The sequence below is a fragment of the Pocillopora verrucosa genome, chromosome 6, assembly GCF_036669915.1.
Source record: "Pocillopora verrucosa isolate sample1 chromosome 6, ASM3666991v2, whole genome shotgun sequence".
Taxonomy (NCBI): domain Eukaryota; kingdom Metazoa; phylum Cnidaria; class Anthozoa; order Scleractinia; family Pocilloporidae; genus Pocillopora; species Pocillopora verrucosa.
The window spans coordinates 6,131,170-6,150,599 of NC_089317.1; the positions used below are offsets into that span (position 1 = coordinate 6,131,170).

At 37.1% G+C, this 19,430-nt stretch overlaps 2 protein-coding genes across 3 annotated transcripts; both read left to right on the forward strand.

Annotated features, from left to right (window-relative positions):
• Positions 1–771: 771 nt before the first annotated feature.
• Positions 772–10,391, forward strand: LOC131780952 (uncharacterized). Of its 2 annotated transcripts, XM_066168169.1 has the most exons (9): positions 776–1,051; positions 1,901–2,221; positions 2,740–2,769; positions 3,646–3,675; positions 4,291–4,323; positions 4,592–4,624; positions 5,387–5,416; positions 8,216–8,248; positions 8,936–10,391. In XM_066168169.1, exons 1-9 carry the CDS (start codon positions 937–939, stop codon positions 9,193–9,195), a joined length of 885 nt encoding a protein of 294 aa, XP_066024266.1. In that variant the 5' UTR covers positions 776–936; the 3' UTR covers positions 9,196–10,391. The 2 variants fall into 2 exon arrangements, with proteins under 2 accessions (XP_066024267.1, XP_066024266.1); XM_066168170.1 differs by lacking the exon at positions 4,592–4,624 and having other exon boundaries at positions 772–1,051.
• A 3,016-nt stretch (positions 10,392–13,407) lies between these two features.
• Positions 13,408–18,858, forward strand: LOC131780948 (neural cell adhesion molecule 2-like). The gene is made up of 7 exons (XM_066168178.1): positions 13,408–13,541; positions 15,205–15,525; positions 16,043–16,309; positions 16,568–16,597; positions 16,761–16,793; positions 16,949–16,987; positions 17,583–18,858. Exons 1-7 carry the CDS (start codon positions 13,472–13,474, stop codon positions 17,741–17,743), a joined length of 921 nt encoding a protein of 306 aa, XP_066024275.1. The 5' UTR covers positions 13,408–13,471; the 3' UTR covers positions 17,744–18,858.
• Positions 18,859–19,430: the final 572 nt, after the last annotated feature.

Below are 19,430 nucleotides of genomic sequence, written 5' to 3' on the forward strand. Positions count from 1 at the left end.
AAAACCTTCACATTCAAGGTATTGAGAATTTCTTAGAATTTATGTGGACCTCAGGGTATTAAAATTGCCTCAAATTCAATTCCCAGAAATTCCCAAGAGTTCCACACTTCTTAAATTATAGGTAGTTTGTAAAGCTGAGAATTCCTAGGAATTCCTAGGGATTCCAAGTCCTCACAAAACTGGAGTCTTCCTTTCCCAGAAATTCCCAGTAATTCCAAGCTTTTTAAATCAGAGTTAATTTGCATAGTTGGGAATTTTTGAGAATTCCTAGGAATTCCCAGAAATTCCCAGAAATTCCAAGAAAACTGGGAGTTCAGTTTGCAAGGGTCATTTGCATAATTGGGAATTTTTGAGAATTCCTAGGAATTCCCAGAAAACTGGGAATTCAGTTCACAAGGCTAAAGACATCTTAAAACCTTATTGATAGATTTATTTCATTGTAAAGTGTAAACTTAAGAAACTGCGGCATGCAAGTGACCGTTTCGATTCTCAGAATTATTCGAGTTTCAGTTGCGCGGAGCGTTATGTAAGCTTAATTCAAGCCGTTGTATAGTTGTGTAGAGCATTGTATAGCTATTTATAGCTATGTATTGCCTTATATGGCTCTGTATAGCTGTGTATAGCTTTGTATAGCTGTGTATAGCTTTGTATAGCTGTGTATAGCTTTGTATAGCTGTGTATAGCTTTGTATAGCTGTGTATAGCTGTTTATAGCCCTGTATCGCTGTTTATAGCTCTGTATGGCGCTGCATAACTGTGTATGGTTGTATGTGTGTGTAGGATATTTATATGTAAAGTATAGGACATTGTTTGTATATGAAGTACAAGACATAATATGTATTTGGTACATAATAATTGTCCATACATGGAACCTACTATTCTCCTCGGGTGTACCGCTAGCCGGTAGGATCTTTGGTTCATTATTTTGTTATCAAACATGGCCGACTGGCTAAACGACCGCGAGCTTATAACGTTAGTTCGCCCTAAGAAGAAAATGTTGGTCCTGTTGACCTTTTCCTGTTTTATTTGGTCCTCAACAGTAACCTGCGAAGGTATGTTATATCTACTTATGTTTGTTATATGATTGAAGACCTGTTAAATTTACACTAGCATAGAATGCATTGATAAATCAAAACACACGCACGTGTCACGGATCAAGGTCATCTAAAGCTTGATTTTAAATTTGACGACATCAAATGCTAGCGAGATCAAACATGCATGGAGATAATTTTGAAATCTGCTAAGAAGACATCGTCTCCCTTTGTACTCTTAACGGCCTCCGACCAAAGGTAAGTTCGTAAAAAGACGCTTCAAACGACCCATGAAGTCTTAAAATTAGCACAAATGCGTCGATTAACATTTCATTAAACCTTTCTGAGATATTTAAACCGAGATGTAACTTAGATGTGTAATTTTCAAAGCTTTATAAGTCTATTAATTTGATTCAATCTTGAACGAATAAATTCGTTAGGTCGCTTTGTTTCTACATAGCTTTGCCATAACTCCTAATAACTCAGTTTAAAATGCAATGCAACTATAAGAAGAGGGTGCACAAAAAAGATATACTGTCATGATTGAGAAGAATACTCAGTAAGCAAGGGGAAAAACGACGATGATTTCCAAATTACGTTTTATAAAATTATGAAGAAGAACAAGTAGTGCTGAAATCTAGTGGCACGAAACAAAATGACAGTGACACAAATCAGAGAAAAGAATTATTTAGAGGGCTTCAAAATTTGATAGAGAATAAAATAATTTCAAAGTTTAATCACCCATGTGGATTCTTATTAATAGCTTACTGAAAGTAACACCCTTTTTTGCAGTTTAATCTGAATGAACTTAACAGTTATGATGTTAAAATAAAAATTGAAAAACAAAGTGCATTACCCTTTGTTTGATAGGTGCTGAGGTTACAGTACAAATTAACCAGACAATCCTGCTAGCTTGCTCTGCATCAAATAATTCAGAAAATGTGGAACATATCGGTTGGTACCGCTGCCGTACTGCTGATTGCGAATCCAAATGGGACAACTCCCGGATAGCTCGTGTTGAGCGAATGAGAAAGCCAATTGTTGATAACCCTAACTTTGACATTTACGTAAATGGAACATTAGTTATCAAGAGGGTAATAGCTGTGGATGATGGAAAAATTTTTATCTGTAAAGCCAAAAGAAACCTGACAGGGGTGGAAACGTCCACCACGATCCTCAAAATAGCCAAAGGTGATGTTTATATGAGTGTTATACAATGATGATAATAGTAATAATAGTTATAGTATTCATGATAAAAGTGTTCGGAATTTAGCAGTGGACAATCCACGTGGTGACTTTTGTTGTCCACAGTTTCCAGGTCGAAATGAAATTTGGGATATTGTTTTTCTGAGGGGGAAGGATAATTGGAGGACGCGGAGAAAAATATATGGAGCAAGGACGAGAAGCAACCCACGCATAACGCCAGTGGTCCATTTATTAAGGGTACCTGTTATTTAACATGCCCTTAAAATTTTCTGTTTTCAGTTACGTTTCTTTTAGTGTTCTTCGCGTTGTTTTTCTTTTTTTTTTTTTTTTGCTTCTATGTTTTTCTCTTATTTTCTTCTGTTTTGGTTTTGGTTTTGTTTCGTTTTGTTTGTTTGTTTTTTTTTTTTGGTTTTTTTACATTTTCTTACCTAAACCTACTACTATTTTAGAGAAAACCTACAACTTACTCAGATGCTTCCAAAATTTTTCCCCTCTGTATCTAGATAAGCCAGTGACAACAACCACAGCATCAGGTAGGTTCTCCCACTCTTTAACCTTTTCAGATGACCCAAAAGGACTGAACAGGGTTCTGAGAACCCCTCAAGTTCCATGTTTGTAAACTAGCAACCAGTCTGAGATTTATATTTTTTATCTCCTTCAAAAGGGATTGGTCTTCACTTATTTTCTTTAAAACAATCAATTGCTAAATGTGGCCAAGTTCAAAGAACATTGAAGGCGAAGGCAACAATGGTCTTGCTCCCACGCAAGAATATAGATCTTGTTTGATTTTTGCATCTAAAAACAAAGAATCTTAGAGCAGCATTGAGTATTCTTCCAGTGGATGTGAGAATACATGCACTTATTTGCTGCTTTAAATAACATCAAAGTATAAGCTTTCAGCAAGTGCTACATCAGGTATTTGCCATATCATCGAAAAAGGAAAAAATAATTGGAGGCAAGGGTCTGCCTGTGTCCAATTTTAAGCAATGTTTGCTATACAAAAGTCAAAATTGCCTTTGACTGAATATCAGATACATTGAAAGTATAAAATGAGCCAAGTAACCCAATGAGGGCATAATAATTTTTTTTCTCTTGTGGGAGCTTAAAAAGTACACTACCCTTTGTTACTATTTACAGGAGATCAATGTCGTGAAGATCTCCAACAATTACAATTTTTGGCTGGACATAATTTCTGATTGCTGAATCATCAACAATAAAAACAAATTTTACAACCATTAGTCTGCCATTTTCAGTTGATCCCTTTCTCTTTATTTCATTTTATTACACTCAGATTATATAAATATATTTTTGTTGTTTTTTTCCCTTTTCTAATCTAAACCAACTGCTATTTTACAGAAAAGCTACACACTTACTTAGACACTTCCAAATTTTTTTCCCTCTGTATCTAGGTCAGCCAGTGACGACAACCACAGCATCAGGTAGAAGTCCGAAATATGTATTTTTTTATCTCCCTTGAAAGGAACTGGTATTCATCAATTTTCTTAAAGACAATCAATTGCTAAAGGTGGTTAAGTTCAAAGAAAGTGGACAACAAAATCTTCTCAAAAATCTATCACTTGGCTTGTAGATATGAAATTTCTGTTCTCGCATCGAACTAGATATCTTACTCATGAGCTATCGCGTTAAGAACTTGAAGAGAACTTCTATATCTACACGCACCCATGTATTAGTCTCTCCTTAATGCCAATGTAGTGACACTATTTTCTCATTATGACAGAGCTCCAGACTTAATTCATGTGGCAATTTACCAGAGAGTATCGACACAATGGTCACTGAGGCAGCCAGAATATGGGATGCTTATTGGGTTGTTTTCCTTCCCAACTCATGATTGCAATAATGAGTGAAACAAACACTGGGTAGCTAACATTTACAGCTCATACACTAGTCTTCACGGTGTTTTATTTATTTGCAACGGAGCCCTCTTCTCTTCAGTTAAATAAATTATTTACCCATTGTTCAAGGATTATTGCACATTGAAAACAATGGCTGAGGTGTCTATTGTTTTTTTTGTTTTTTGTTTTTTCTGCATTTAGGCATCCCAGGCCGTTCATCCTCACCCCTACCAGGTAAACACTGCAATCCGTACTTTTTCTCCTTGCTCTAATTCCTCCTCTTCTCTCTTTCTTCTCTTTCCTACTCACTACCCCCCCCCCCCCCTCTCTTCTTTGGGGGATCAACCCATGACTAATTTAATGTTAATCGTGTGTTGCATTGGTAGTGATTCCGTGAATAAAGGCCTTACATTTTCTTTCCACCTGTTCAATGTGCTACAATCCTCTCTTTTTAATTTATCTTATTTTTGTTTTGTTTGTTTGTTTGTTCTTTCCTACTCAGATACCCCAACTTCTTTGTCTTCATCTTGTCCAGGTTTGTATACTGTTGAAACTAAGCGAGCATTGTTTTAGCCTTCTTGTGTTATTCTTACTTTTTGCTTCATCTCATTTTTCTCATATCTTTTTGTTGCTTTTGGTGTTTTTTCCTGTTCTGAGGTGTGATAAGATATCTTTTACAAGCAATATTTGACAGCTAAGTCCATCAGCGGCATTTGTGAATCATTACTTTGGTAACTTCTCTCTCCCATTTATGCTCCCATTCATGTTCCTATTTATGCTTGGGAGCTTCATGTCATTGAAGGAATGGACCTTCATTTGGATGCTCGAGTGCGGGGCTATCCTTACCCCTGGGAAACCTGGCGCCATTCTGAGGTTCTCCTTCAGAATACATCAAATTTTGATTCAGAAACAAGGCTTTAAGAAAAAATGTCACTTTATCTGATGGCTGACTTTACACCTGCTATGCCAAGAATTCATTTGAACATGTTATCTTAACTGTAAAGGTTTACATTAAAGGTACTGTCATGAAAGAGAGAAACAGAGCAAGTTTGCTGTTTTTGGTCTATTAATTTCTTTTAGTGTTCTTCGTGTTGTTTTTTACTTTTTTTGTTTTTTTTGTTTTGCTTCTTTGTTTTTCTCTTATTTTCTTCTGTCTTGGTTTTGGTTTTGTTGGTTTGTTTTTTTAGTTTTGTTTCGTTTTGTTTTTTTTCATTTTCTTATCTAAACCTACTGCTATCTTAGAGAAAAGCTACACACTTTTTCAGACGCTTCCAAATTTTTTTCCCTCTGTATCTAGGTCAGGCGGTGATGACGACTGCAGCATCAGGTAGGTTCTTCCGCTTTTAACCTTTTCAAATGACTCAAAAGGACTGAACAGGGTTCTGAGAACCCCTCAAGTTCCATTTTCTTAAACCAGCAACCAGATATATCTTTTTAACTCCCTAGAAAGGGACTCATCTTCATTAATCTTCTTAAAAACAATCAGTCGCTAAAATAAAATGTGGTCTATTTCAAAGAAAATTGGACAGTGGAACCTTCGCAAAATCTTTTTTGAGTTGGATATCATATTTGTGCTATTGAGGACTGTTATCTTTGAAGTAAACTCAACCCATGCGAAACCTCTGATATCTTTTTTACCGGTAGTTCTCGACTACTTCATTTAATTATCCGAAAGCTTTCTCCTGTACATTGCTGAATGTACTCCTCTCAGTGTAACTCGAACAAATTCAAAGACTATGATTTTATAGTTATTAAGAATCTTTATTGTGGTATAAAACAGACAAACTTTGAAACATCATATGAAAGAATAGAACAATATACATACATATTTAACTTTAATTCAACCATTAATTTTTCTAAAATATATCTCTTCACTAAATCAGTATACTTCTTAACAGTGCAAGCATTGCCAGAAATTACACCCAAGAGACACTTGTGAGTAAAGCTTCTCTTTTCAATGACTCAGCAAATGTGATAATGCGAGGCAGCTTATAATCAAGACTGATTTAATTTTTTAAAGTACAAAAAATTATCAAAATAACTCAAAGGCAACAAATGGCCCAGCTCCTGAACAGAAATATAGATATTGTTTGATTTTTGCGTCTGAAAAACAAAGAATATTAGAGCAGCATTGAGTATTCTTTCAGTGGATGTGAGAATACATGCACTCATATTGCTACTTTAGATATTATCAAAACATAAGCTTTCAGTGAGTACTACATCAGGTGTTTGCACAGTTATTGAAAAAGGAGGAAACAATGGCAAGAGTCTACCTGTAGCAAATTTCAAGCAATTCTTGCTCTACAAAAGTAAAAATTGCCTTTGACTTATTAAAGGATACATTGAGAGTATAAAATGAGCCAAGTAACCCAGTGAGAGCTCACAGTTTTTTTCTTGTGGGAGCTGAAAAATTACACCTCCCTCTGTTACTATATACAGGAGATCGATGTCATGAAAATCTCCAACAATTACAATTTGTGACTGGACATAATCTCAGATTGCTGAATCAACACCAGCAATTAAAAAAATTGAAAACCATATCAAAAACGAGCCAAAGTGCAGAAAGAGCATGTAGCCAGTCAAAATTACCAGCTAGTCTGCCATTCTTAGTTGGTCTCTTTCCCCTTATGTCAATTTATTTTACACACATAAAATATATTTATAGGACATTTTTTCTAAAACTTTAAGGTAAAAAAAGGATAAATGGAAGTGGAAATTTAGCTCAATGCTTTTCATTTATCTTCCCTTCATGGCTTATGGGGTGTACAACCATCGAAAAATGAGTCAACTATTCCATGTGCAATGTTTATCTAATGGTTTGACCACAGAAATTTAAAAAAAACTGCTAAATCAAAAACTGGAGAAAAGAAGGCAAAATTAAATACAACCTAAAGTACTTGAACCTTTGTATCTGGACTTCATAAGGAAATGGGCTCAGTAATTTTAGCTGTTCTGAAGTATTTTTGTACTAAAGTAGCAGTTTTTTAGACTCCTTCTGTACCTTCAAAATGGTCACTACTTCATTCGATGCATTTGTGATGGTAAATACACAAGAACAAAGGTCATGAACTTAAATGATCAGAGTGATCATTCTCCACGCTTTTAGTTTAGGGCAAGAAATTCAGCACCACAAAATTGTTTATTTTCACTACAAGCAGAAGAAGCAAAGCAATAGATTTTTTAGCTTCGCGAATCCATTCAGTTTCCATCGCAATACACTTGGTACAGTTAAATCCGTTCGCGTCTTGACTCCAAGTCGACCCAGTGCAACCTTGTGCGACACAATGTGCTGTATCGTTACAAAGTGCCGACTACTGGCGCAAGTGTCACGTGACAATATATTCTCGATTTGCGAAAATTTTCTGGATTTTGAAAAGATTCTTGGATTGTAAACTAATTTCGATTTTCATGAAAGTTATTTGTGGATCTATGAATGAATCCAGGATTTGAAATTGTTTTCTCGATTTGACAAACTTTTCAAAAGCTATTTTTCTAAAAGATATCGATTCTTAATATTTTTCGGATTTTCCAAATATTTTTGGATTGTCCCTTCTCGGTATCCGTAAAGAACTCGTGTCGTCTCTAGGTTCATTGTTCATTGCAATCAATTTCTTGAATTTAAGACGCTCTTTTATGATAGGTTAGGACTGCTTTAGTACCTCTGCATCTTGGGCAATGGCGATGAGGTCTTGGCCATCAAAACCGTCCTTTTTCTGAAATATGACATGCGAACAAAGATCAATGGAGCGGTCAAGTTTGTGTTTATAAAGTTGTAAAGGAAATTTCTTCAGCCTACCTATCCTTTCTTAAGTTTCAGGAGAAAATAAATGTGACTGGAGCCAAGAAAAAACCTCTCAGTGATGAATTCGCTGCTATTATTCATTATTGCATCCGATGCACGCGGTCAAGGTCCAACTAATGTGATACGCAGAAGGAGCTGCAAAGATGCACTAACAAAAAAAGAATGATTTTTGGAGATGAGTCGCTTTTATAACAAACTAAGCTCCTTACGTTTTATCTCGTCAGGGGTTTTTTGTGGTTTCTTTTTCACAGACACTCAGTTGGAGGATATTATAGACGTAGGTTACAAGTTTTTATTTGTTTCATATTATTTTTACTTTTTTAGATATCCAAAGTTCCTCAGTTTCACCTTCCTCAAGTAAGTATACGTCTGTTCCTTTCTTTTCTTTGAATGAGTTGCTCAACTTTTTTTTTTTTAGTATAATAGTCTAGCATCTTACTACAACAACCTAGATGATGCAGGCCTCTTGAGCCCGTGCTTATCTCTTCCCCCGGTATAAACGCCGCTGTTACTTAGCGAGGATCTTTGTTTAAGCTTTCAAAAGGTCCTTTATGTTTTTATCTTGTTTTTTTTTGTCAGCTAAGATGCAATAAGACATTTTTTTTCTAAAGGTACATGGCCGAAAAGAGTGGTGTAATTTTTTTTTTGTTTGTATGTAAGCTTTTTTATCATTCCCGTGAAACCATTTTGCGCAAAATTGGGGTTAATTCATTCTTACAACAAAGAAAATAGGGCCATAGCGATTTATGTAACAAACACTTAAATCAATAAAAGCTTTCAGGATCGTCGGGAGATGAAATCGTGAATTTCTGTAACTAGCTCAGTCTTTTCTGTTGGTGTCTAACTAAGCGAAAAAACATTTTCACCGATAAGAGTGGTCCACATATGTTCCTTCCCTATTCACACAAAACATTAAGCCACAATAAAATATCGGCCATTCAATATGCACTGGGTTTGGTGGTCTCTGTGATATACAGTATTACATAGTGCATGTACTTTGTGTAATAGTCCATGACTGAAAAGAAAAATATTAACTGTTCCTAGGAAAGGAAGATCTGGATTTTGAGACAGCCTTCAACAAAGTCGCCCCTCTGATCTATTCCTTAATTGCACTTCTAGTAATTGCTGTTATAATCATTATTTATCTGGTTGTGAAGATCAAGAAGAATAAGAGGCATGGTTATTCCCATAACCATGGTTGTAGATTTGGAGGTGGCGATGACAATCAGCATGCCCTAGAAGATACCGTTGAAATTAACCTAGGAGATTGCCCGAATGAAGAGGACGGAGGAGAAGAACTATGATGTACATAAGATCTAAACATTGACTTTCGGATCAGTATCAGTATCTGGGCAATTGCCCACCTACCCCTCCCCTAACTCACGTTGGGTTAGGGGAGGGGTAGGTGGGCAGTTGCCCAAATACTGATATTGATCCGATTTTTCTACTATTATGTCATTTCACCATATTAGGGCAATGGAACGAGCAGAAAAATGCCACGGTGTTCCACTGTAGAACAGGGCACCAATACGAACCGAAACGGTTCGCTCGATCTTTAATTTCCTTTTTTTTCAGCAGCAAGCTTCCAAGCCCACAAGGATTTTTTTATGTCATCAGGAACACATAAATGGCTTCATTTGTGTTGTTTTATTCTTTCGCTTGTTCCTTGTGCGATCAGTACGATGCTCAGATAAGACTATACGAGGTTTTGAAAACTAGAAGCCAAACGACATCCTTTCTTCGATGGTTTAACATATAAAGCGAGCTGACATTTTTCTCATTGCTTGTACTTTTCCTTGCTCCTTCAGGCTCGGAAAAATACTGCACAACTCGCAAAGTATTTGCGCGTCTTGTATGTTATATATTGACCATGCACATTATCTGGAGGGACACTTTGCGATGTTGTTTATACCTCGGTTAAACAGGGCAGACAGGTGAACTTTGTGTTCAATGCATTTTTTATGCCCTAAAGTAGGCTGTACCTCAAAATGTCACGGTAATACAAATGTATGGTTTTCACTACCCTTCCAATGTAGATCGAAGGGAAATTTAAGTTATTAATCAAGTTAAATTATCCTACTACGTAGTCCTCATTAATTTTATAGTGGTACTCGCCGACTTGGAAGCTTTTGCTCCCTTAGTCACTACTCACTTTTCTCTTACGGGGGCGTAGCCAGAATTTTGTAAAGCGGGGGTCACAATGTGTTAAACAGAGGATTCTCCCCAGTTTTTGCTACCTGAATATTGTTGGTTGTTTGCTTAAAAAAGGCTCACAAAAGGGGGGTCACAGACACTTAGGTCCCCCCCCCCTTCCCCAGCTACGCAGTTGTCTCATCGTTAAAGTCATTTTTTTATTTTCTTACTTTACATTTTCTTTATTACTTTTTGTTTAATAATTGAAATTTATTTCGCTGAAATAAGTGTAATTAAATAAAAATTTACTACTGTCAGGGTAGGTGTGCAGGACAACAGCTACTTTAAAGAAAGGTCAAGTTTTTAAGAAAAAGAAAATCTCAATAAAAATGACTTACCTTGCAGTTGTGTGTTTTCCCCAACTGTCTCGTCGTCTCCTAAGCCATTTTAAAGCCTTTCAAGAAGAGCTCCCGACTAGAGAAAGATAAATCTCAAAATAGACGTTGTAACTTCAAATTCTAGCGAGAGCTCAGTTGCCGAACTCCCAAAACTCGTTTGTGCACTGTTTCTTAGTGTGCAACAAGACCCCTTCCGGCCATAAAGATAGGAGTTAGTTTATTAGATTGATACTGATGAAATACCAGGATTTTTCCTTTTACTAGAAAATCATATCTTCATCGCGCGCAGTGAAGATACTATTTTTATCTTTCACGTGTAAGGATATTGGTGTCGCCATGGTTACTACCACGATAAGCCATTCACAAGAGAGCTTCCCCCTCAAGCGCGCGGACGGTTCTTTGGAAATTTCATCAGTATAAATAAAATAAACAGAACATTACATGGCCGCGCGGGGATACGAAGTTTATCTTCGAGTGCAGAAAGTATCTCTTCGCTTATCGTGAGAGGTACTTTCAGAACTCGAAGATAAAATTCGTATCCCCTCGCGGCCATGTAATATCCTCTATATCTACTACTAAAACCAAGTTTGAAACAAGTTGTAATCACTATGAAAGAAGAACTGGAACATCTCACTCTAGCCTGATTTTACTGTGTTAGCAAGAAAAAAAAAACGTTCTAGAGGCAAGTCATTATTTATCTCTAGGGGAGGGGATGAGGTCCCAATTTTTGGGGTGGGGAAGGATCACATGGTTTTCAAGGGAGCGGAAAGAAAATCAGTTGCTTCCAACAGATTTTAAAGGGAGTAAATAAAGAGAAAATCGACTACCGAAGCGGAGGGGATCATCAATTTACAACAGACCCTTACTGTAGGATCAGATAAATTTCCTCTTGATACAACTAAAATCCTCTAATACTTTATTTTTCTGAGCTTACCGTGTTGTCAAAGGTGTGTAATACTGTTAAAAATACAGTAGCGGTAGATTATAGGCTTCAGTTTAGAACCCAAGTCGGTTGACAAACATTTGCCATTTTTGTGAGCACTTTCCCAGTGCAGATTAACCTCCAGGTCAGCTGCACAAAAAAATATCAATATTCTTTCATCGAACTTTCTTTTTCCGATCGTCGATCAAGAGAGGATTCTGAGAGAGAAACAGGACGTGTTCAATTAGATTTTATTTATCATTTTTTGTCCTTACATTTTCGACAGGAACTCGAAAATCATATGGGGACTCCAATGTCGCTATTACTTTACAGTGGTTAAAGACTTGCCCCTACTTTCACAATAACGCGAAGTTAACTTAAGGTGCACGAAGTATGTGATTTATCGAAATTTAGGTAATAGGTTGTTGTTCATCGTGGTAGCTGGATGATAATATAAATTTTGTTCTGTTGTCTCACGACAAAGTCACAAGATGTAGATCGCGACGTTTAGACTGCTTACTGTAAGTCTTCTTCAGGCAATAGGGTCGACTAGTTCCGGCACAGCATTAGGTATCATGATGGTCTGCTGCGATTGGTGCATTTCGATCTGGGTATTGTTTCCGTGTCATGGTTTCCATGAATTTACATCCCATTTTTCCCCCTTCCAACAGCGTAACGGTTTTTTTTTAAGGATAACTATGGTATATTCTATCATGCACTTAAATCTTGTGCATGGATGTACCATGTATTATCTTGCGACTGTAGCCAATCAGGTTGAAGTGGTTTATAATCATCTATTGACCAAGACACATCTTAGTTACGTTGAGTAAGTGACATACCGAAGTCATGTTTGGCTTGTCGGTTGGATAACCTGGCACTAGTGGGTTGCACTTTCTGTATACTCGTGGGAGAACAAGCACGTCTACCCTGTTGTGCTCAATCCTTGAAAGATAACGGGCTTTTTTCCGTGTTAAAAAATTGTTGTCATGATTTCCGCATGAATATTTTTTCATGAGCGTTTTTGGCACGCGTGGTAATTAACACCGTAAGACGCTCAGCGCCAGTATTGAATGAAACGATGCAGTTTATTTCCTCCCTTCCATTCTGCCACTAGAAATACATAAGCCCTAAGTCTACTCCCCTAAGTTCAAATTGACATGATCTTATATGCATATGCATTCCGGGGAAATGCAAAGAACTTTTGATTACAGTAAACAGCAAACTGCGAGTGTATCATAGAATAATTATTTTCACACCCAGAATTGTTAAGTTTTTGCCCTTTTCTCAGCATTCACTGTCCTTTTTAACAATCTATTTTGTGCCTTGTAGATGAGCAGGGAGGTTGACTGGCCGAGAAGAGGATACCAATTAAATGACCATCAGGGCGTTTTTGCCATTCCTGGTACTCGCAAGGGAGTTTATAATCTAGGAACGACGCACTTATCGAACTATAAAAATACTTCATATACAGTTTCTGTATAAAATATTCTAGTTCGACCTCAAATCTTTTATGGGATGGTTCGACGTCTGTTAGTTGCATTCATGCGTTTCAATCGTTTCGACCGTAATAAAGAGATTACTGCGTTTCCGAAGGAAAACACCGTTTTGAAATTTCGCCAGCCTAACGTGATCGCGCCAAAGTCTCGTGCAAACATTACCCCCGTTAACCAATAAAACGAATTGATGAAATTCATTAAGGATGACGATTTCCTGTTGAGTAATCCCTGCTTCAATAGAAAACATACAAAGACCTTGTCTGCTTCTTGTTTGAAGATAATTATGACATGAATAGGTCAATAGAACCACAACTATATGACACACACGTATCTTTATCATCGCTATAAAATGAATAAACAACCAGATAAAAAAAAAAAGATTTCTAGATAGGTTAAAACATGTAGATTCGTCCCTGAGAAAAACATTTTCCGATCTCTTATTCCGTAAAATGGTCACTTCACTTAAAATACAAGACGATGTTGTGTGACCTTTTTTGTTGACGTCAGTGCTAAATATTGAACCTGACCAAGTCATTAAATTCACTTTTCCAGTCAACTCGCAATCGTGATCGACTATCAATTGTTCGCCGAATCGACGTTGATTTAATTTGTAGTGGAGTTTCGACTTGATATGTACATTTCTTTGAGAATAATTCTTCTATACTTCTTCTTTTCATCGGGCTCAATACTAAAATCCAAAGGTATGTTACTAGAGCACTTATTTTATAAAACCCCAGAATCAACTCACCGACCGGCAGATGTGTGAGTCACTTGTAACTATGGCGGCGGATAAACTATTTCGCAGCCGGAGAAGTCGCAATAAGGACATGTTTGTCTGCTGATGTGGAATCTTTCTCGCTTTCGGAATGAATTGAAATTTAAAACTCGTTACTTTTGATCCGCAGGTGATTTTGTATAATTCGGGAATCTCAGTTAGATTTCTATTTCCATAGTCTTACGTAGTGTTAGTGAATGCGGTGCGCGCGATAAAGAACTCACTTGTAGAACTTACAATTCATCATGATTAGCTCTTAAAAAAAAACCTTCTCGCTCCGTGAAATATATAGCATTCTTTGGCGTTATTAACAGGTACTACTGTAACAAATATTTGAGCTGGTGATCGGAGTTGACCAAAGAAAGCCGCTTTAATATTATGCGAGTCTTTGGATGTAAATAATTCAGAGCAACAAGTTCTTTGGCGGCCTTTTCGATACTTCTGTCGGTGCAGAAGGAATTGTCGTGTATTCGTCACTTAGGCCCAGTTCAGACGCCGTACTTCAGCCGAGCCGAATCAAATTCCACGAATTAAGTTCATGTGAAGAACGGCGTCTGAATCAATTCGGAACGACTGATTTAATTTAGATCGGCTCAGTCAATTAATCCTGCCTGGCTGAGCTGGGAAGAACGGCTGTAGGCCGGCTTTGATTCAGACGCCGTACTTCAACTGAGCCCCACCAAATCCATAAATTATTTCAATGACGATTTGCATTCTTTATCTTCTTGCTGTTTTCCAGCATTTTGAACAGAAAAAAGTCCCATCCTTGCAGATTGCTGCCGGAATCCATGGCGTACACAATGTTTACAATCGTATGCTAAACCAAGGACCGAATATTAATTTTCTTCGATTAACTGATTTCTGCCGTATAAAGTTCGGCGTTTGAATCAATTTAGCCAGGATTAACTAATTTGGGTCGACCTATCGTTGAATTCGATTCAGCGCGGCTGAAGTACAGCGTCTGAACCGGGCCTTATCCAACCAAGCTTGGGTTAGCATTGCACTCGCCAGTTTAAATCTACTGTTAAACTCATGTTTTGACACCTTAAATGTCTTAGAGTGCACTCCATAGTATCAATTAAGTCACCAAATATGTAACAAGGTGCCTCAACATCAATACGTCATACGGTACGTCGATAAACTACTATAAAGCATTTGGGAAATTTTATTCACTTATTCAATGCGGCATATACCGATGGCGATTCAGTCAAGCAGATCGCGAGGGTGCCCTGTGTGCAGTAATTTTACGAAGCATGCATTAAAAAAAATAACATTAACAATTATGATAATAATGATGGTAACAAAAATAATAGCGAAAACCATCCTTGGGGACCCAAGGGCTGTGAGTCGTTTCAAGTCAGGGGCTCTTCCGCCCTAATGACGACAAGCTAAAATTCATTCCATATTTAAATCGAACGCTTCTAATCGGTCAGCGCGTAATTATATGCAAGTTTTTAAAAGGAAGCTCACCGAACACTCCTGAAAATCGGAAAAAAGGGAGGTACTGATAATGATAGTAAGAATGATATAAACAGTTATGATATTACAATGAGAATTTAAAAAAAATTATATTACCCTTTATTTGATAGTTGCTGAGGTTACAGTAAAAATACACGAGAGACGCTTGCTACCTTGCTCTGAGTCCAGTGATCTAGAAAATGTTGAGCATATCGGTTGGTTCCGCTGCTCCACGGCTGATTGCGAACTAAACTGGAACAAGCTCCGGATAGCGCATGTTCAAAATGTGGAAGAGACAATTGCCGATAACCCAAACTTTGACGTTTTCACCAACGGAACCTTACTTATAAGGAAGGTACTACCAGTGGATGATGGGAAAATGTTTATTTGTAAAACCCAGAAGACCTTTGAAGGGACAGGAGGGTCCACCACGATCCTCAATATAAAGAAAGGTGATGTTTATATAGGTGTTATATAATGATGATAATGGTAATGATAACAATAATAATAGAAGTATTCATGATAATAACATTTGGAATTTAGCACTGGACAATCCACGTGGTGGCTTTTGTTGTCCACGGTTTACAGAAAGAAAGGACATTTGGAACGTAATTTTTCTAGGGGGTAAGGATAATTGGAGAACCCTGAGATAAAATACGGAGCAAGGACGAGAAGCAACCGAAACCCACTCATGACGTCAGGGGTCCATTTATTGAGGGTCCCGGTAGCTTGACTTGCCTGTAAAATGTTCTGTTTAAAACAAGTTTACAATAAGACTGTTAGCTAAAGAAACAAATTGGACTGGTAAGTGTACCAGAACTTTCTTCTCTGTTCTTAAAATTTTTATTTCAAAATATGGCTTTTGGCCCTTAAAGTTTCTGGGACTGAGAAACGGGCGCCACGTCGCCATCCCCACTTCTTTTTATAAATTCCTTGTAGTAGTTAGATAGTTTTGATTTTTTTTTTTAGAACCCCCAAAATTAATACCAGAGAGTCCTCTGGAGGTTCGTGTCATTGAAGGAATGGATCTTCATATGGATGCTGGAGTTCAGGGCTATCCTTACCCCTGGGTATCTTGGAGCCATAATGACCTTCTCCTTCAGAATATTTCGAATGTCGATTCACAAACAAGTCTTAAAATTCGTAACGTCACTGTATCTAAAGGTGGACTTTACACTTGTTACGCCAAGAATTCAGTTGGACATCATATCCTCACCTTTAAAGTTTATGTTGAAGGTACTGATTTTATTTGTATGTTGGACAACTTCGTGAGAGTAGATGTAACCTGTCAGGAGAGAGAAACGCAGTAAAATTTTGCTCTTTGTATTCTATTAATTTCATTTATTGTTCTTTGTGTTGTTTGTCACTGCTTGATTCCTCTTATTTCCTTCTGTTTTGTTTTGGTTTTTTTTTTTTCGTCTAAACCTACTTCTATTTTAGCAAGAACCTATACACTTGCTCAGATGCTTCCAATTTTTTTCCCTCTCTATCTAGGTCAGGCGGTGAGGACAACTACAGGATTAGGTAGGTTCTTTCGCTCTTTAACCTTTTCAGATGACCTTAAAAGGATTGAACAAGGATCCGAGAACTGCTATGGCATATAATACAAATTTCTGACCTCTTTAAGATATGAACAGATGGTATAGTATAGAAGTTATTTACTTTGCCACACTGTTTCTATCCTTAGATATCCAAACTCCATCATCCTCACCAACATCGGGTGAGTACAATGTGTTCTTTTACAATTTTCTCAAGGTCAGTATTGGAGCAAATTTTAACTGAGCGTGTCCAAACATATGTAGGATTGCATTGATTTTTATCAATTCTTTTTTTTTCGCAATTAAGAAGTTATTTACTTTACCACTCTGTCTCTAGCCTTAGATGTCCAAACTCTATCATCTTCAACAACATCAGGTAAGCACAATGTATTCTTTTTCAATTTACTCAATGTCAGTTTTGGAGCAAATTTCAACTGTGTCCAAACTTCTATAGGATCCCATTGATTTTTATCAATCCTTTTTTTCACGACCAAAATCTTTATTACTGGTATTTGTTTATCATCGAACTCAACTCTACTATGTCTTAAAGAATTTCACATACAATGATTCCCTCCGCTTCTCCCCTCACTCCCCTCCACTCCAATACGCCTCCTCATCCGTATTCCTGCTCACATCCTCTCCCTCTCATAGGGAAACAAATTATGGTCGAACCTGCGTTAAGCGGTTACCCACGCGGAATGGCAGCATGACCGCTTCACACAGGTTGACTGCTGTGTAGGTTCCACAGAATAGGGGTATTAAGATAAACGATTAAAAAAGAGCCATTTTATGCCACAACTGACCACTTTATGTACAGACACTACCTCCTAAATACAATTGGATTTATTTGGGTGGTTCCGCTTTAATTGACCGTTCAATAAAGATGGAAGACGGTACAAAAAGGCCGTTGGGACGCAGACTTCTTTCATTTTTCTTTCATTTTTTTTATTTATTTATTTGTGTTTTTTTAGGGGGCTCGAGTTTCGCTGGATGGAAAATTGCTCTAACAGTGGTCGGTCTTCTGTTGTTTTTGATGGGAACAATAGGAATCTTTTGCATTCTCAAGAAAAAGAGGATACCGGCAAAACTACAGTTATGCAGGCTGTGCCGGAGACGCAGATACATAGTATAACCGTAACGAACCGTTTTACTTCTATTTTCCAACTTTTTCGGAAAAGTGTGACATGCATTTTTTTACCCGTCTATATTAAGTAATCTGTTCATTAGCTCTCGTCAAGAGATTTTGAACTATTTGTATTCTCTGTCCTTGTCTTACATTATCCATTTTCACTAAGGAAAATACAAATAATGTGCGAATTAGGTGTAAATATGAATGGATAATTGGGCTTAGTGGACTGCAATTTCTATTGGTAATTGAACTGAGTGGAGTGCAGTTTGGTCTGAAATCATCGGTGTGATTTCATAAACTCGCAGCGCGAGTTTGATTGAAATCACAAGAATGATTTCATATCAAAATTACAAGACACGAAGTTTAATTACCACTCTATTACATCCATTTTGAAATAGCAAAATTCAGCGAGGCAATACAAGGTATTTTCATTCTGTTCAAATATTTTATTGATCCAGTATATTGAGCCGGTTTATAAAAAGTTGCAAAAGGTGTCATTTTCTCGCGATTTGATTGATTTTTTTGAACAGGCCTTGAAATTTGATTGATCGTCATGTTTAAGTAAAGCTGGGGAAAAAATGCCATTAAGAGCATAAAATGATGTAATTTGATAAAAAAAATTACACTGGAAAGAGCCAAACAGATTGCAAGGATCACAAGTGATTTGAAAATGGATGCAATAAAGGCTGTAATTGGGCGAGGAGTTTCAAATTGGACAAGCGCATAGCGCGAGGCTGATTAGAAATCACGAGCACGATTAACCCTAATTTGAGCGAGAAACAGATGGAATCGAACTGATAGGACTTGAAAAAGCCATATTAGGGAGTGTTAGGAACCACTAAGAGAACATCAGTTTATAATCTCTTGGAACACATCAAATTCGAGCATATTAATGTTGCTGCCATGCGATATAAGGAACACAGAGTCTCTGGGGGTATTTAAACGTAAGATCAATGACATTCTTTAAGTCTAACGCACGGCACTCACGGAAAACAGCTTTTAGTGTTATATTATATAGTTTGAATTTTAAATATTCTAGCGTATGTCATATGTATTTTTTAGGCTGATGAATTGACCGTGTTTAAATAAAAATAAAATGAAATAAAATGAAATGAAATGAAATGCCACCCGTTACCCGTTGCAGTGTTCGATTATTTGGACTATTGGTATTTTGTACTCCCAAAAAAACTTGTTTAACAAGTTGAGTACGCTACGTTTGAAAATATAGCAAAGGAAAATGGAAAGTGGATTGTACCATTTTTAGTGAAGGGATCCCGAGATAACGTCAACCAAGGGGAAATAAAACAAGTCAGCGTCTAAAAAAGTAGACTGGTGGAGTTTTTCTTTTTTCTTTCTTTCTTTCTTTTTTTTTTTTTTTTTTTTGCTCAAACCTTGCACTCAGCGGTCTGTGGGTCAAGGTTCGGCTTTATTTTCGTTCCGTCAAACATCTCACTTACCTATCAGTCTTTTAATCATAACATCATTATCTTTCGAAGCATTCATCAGTCATAGATGGTGGAAAGCAAAAGCAATGATATGTTAGACGATCGCAAATACTACGACATTCAAGGGTACTACTCCTGATCACCCTATAAATATCGCGTCTGTCCGTGAAAATTAAAAGCAACTTAGGGCGGAGGGGGATAAAAACCCAGGCGGAACTGAAGAACAATTCTGTCAACTATTTTGC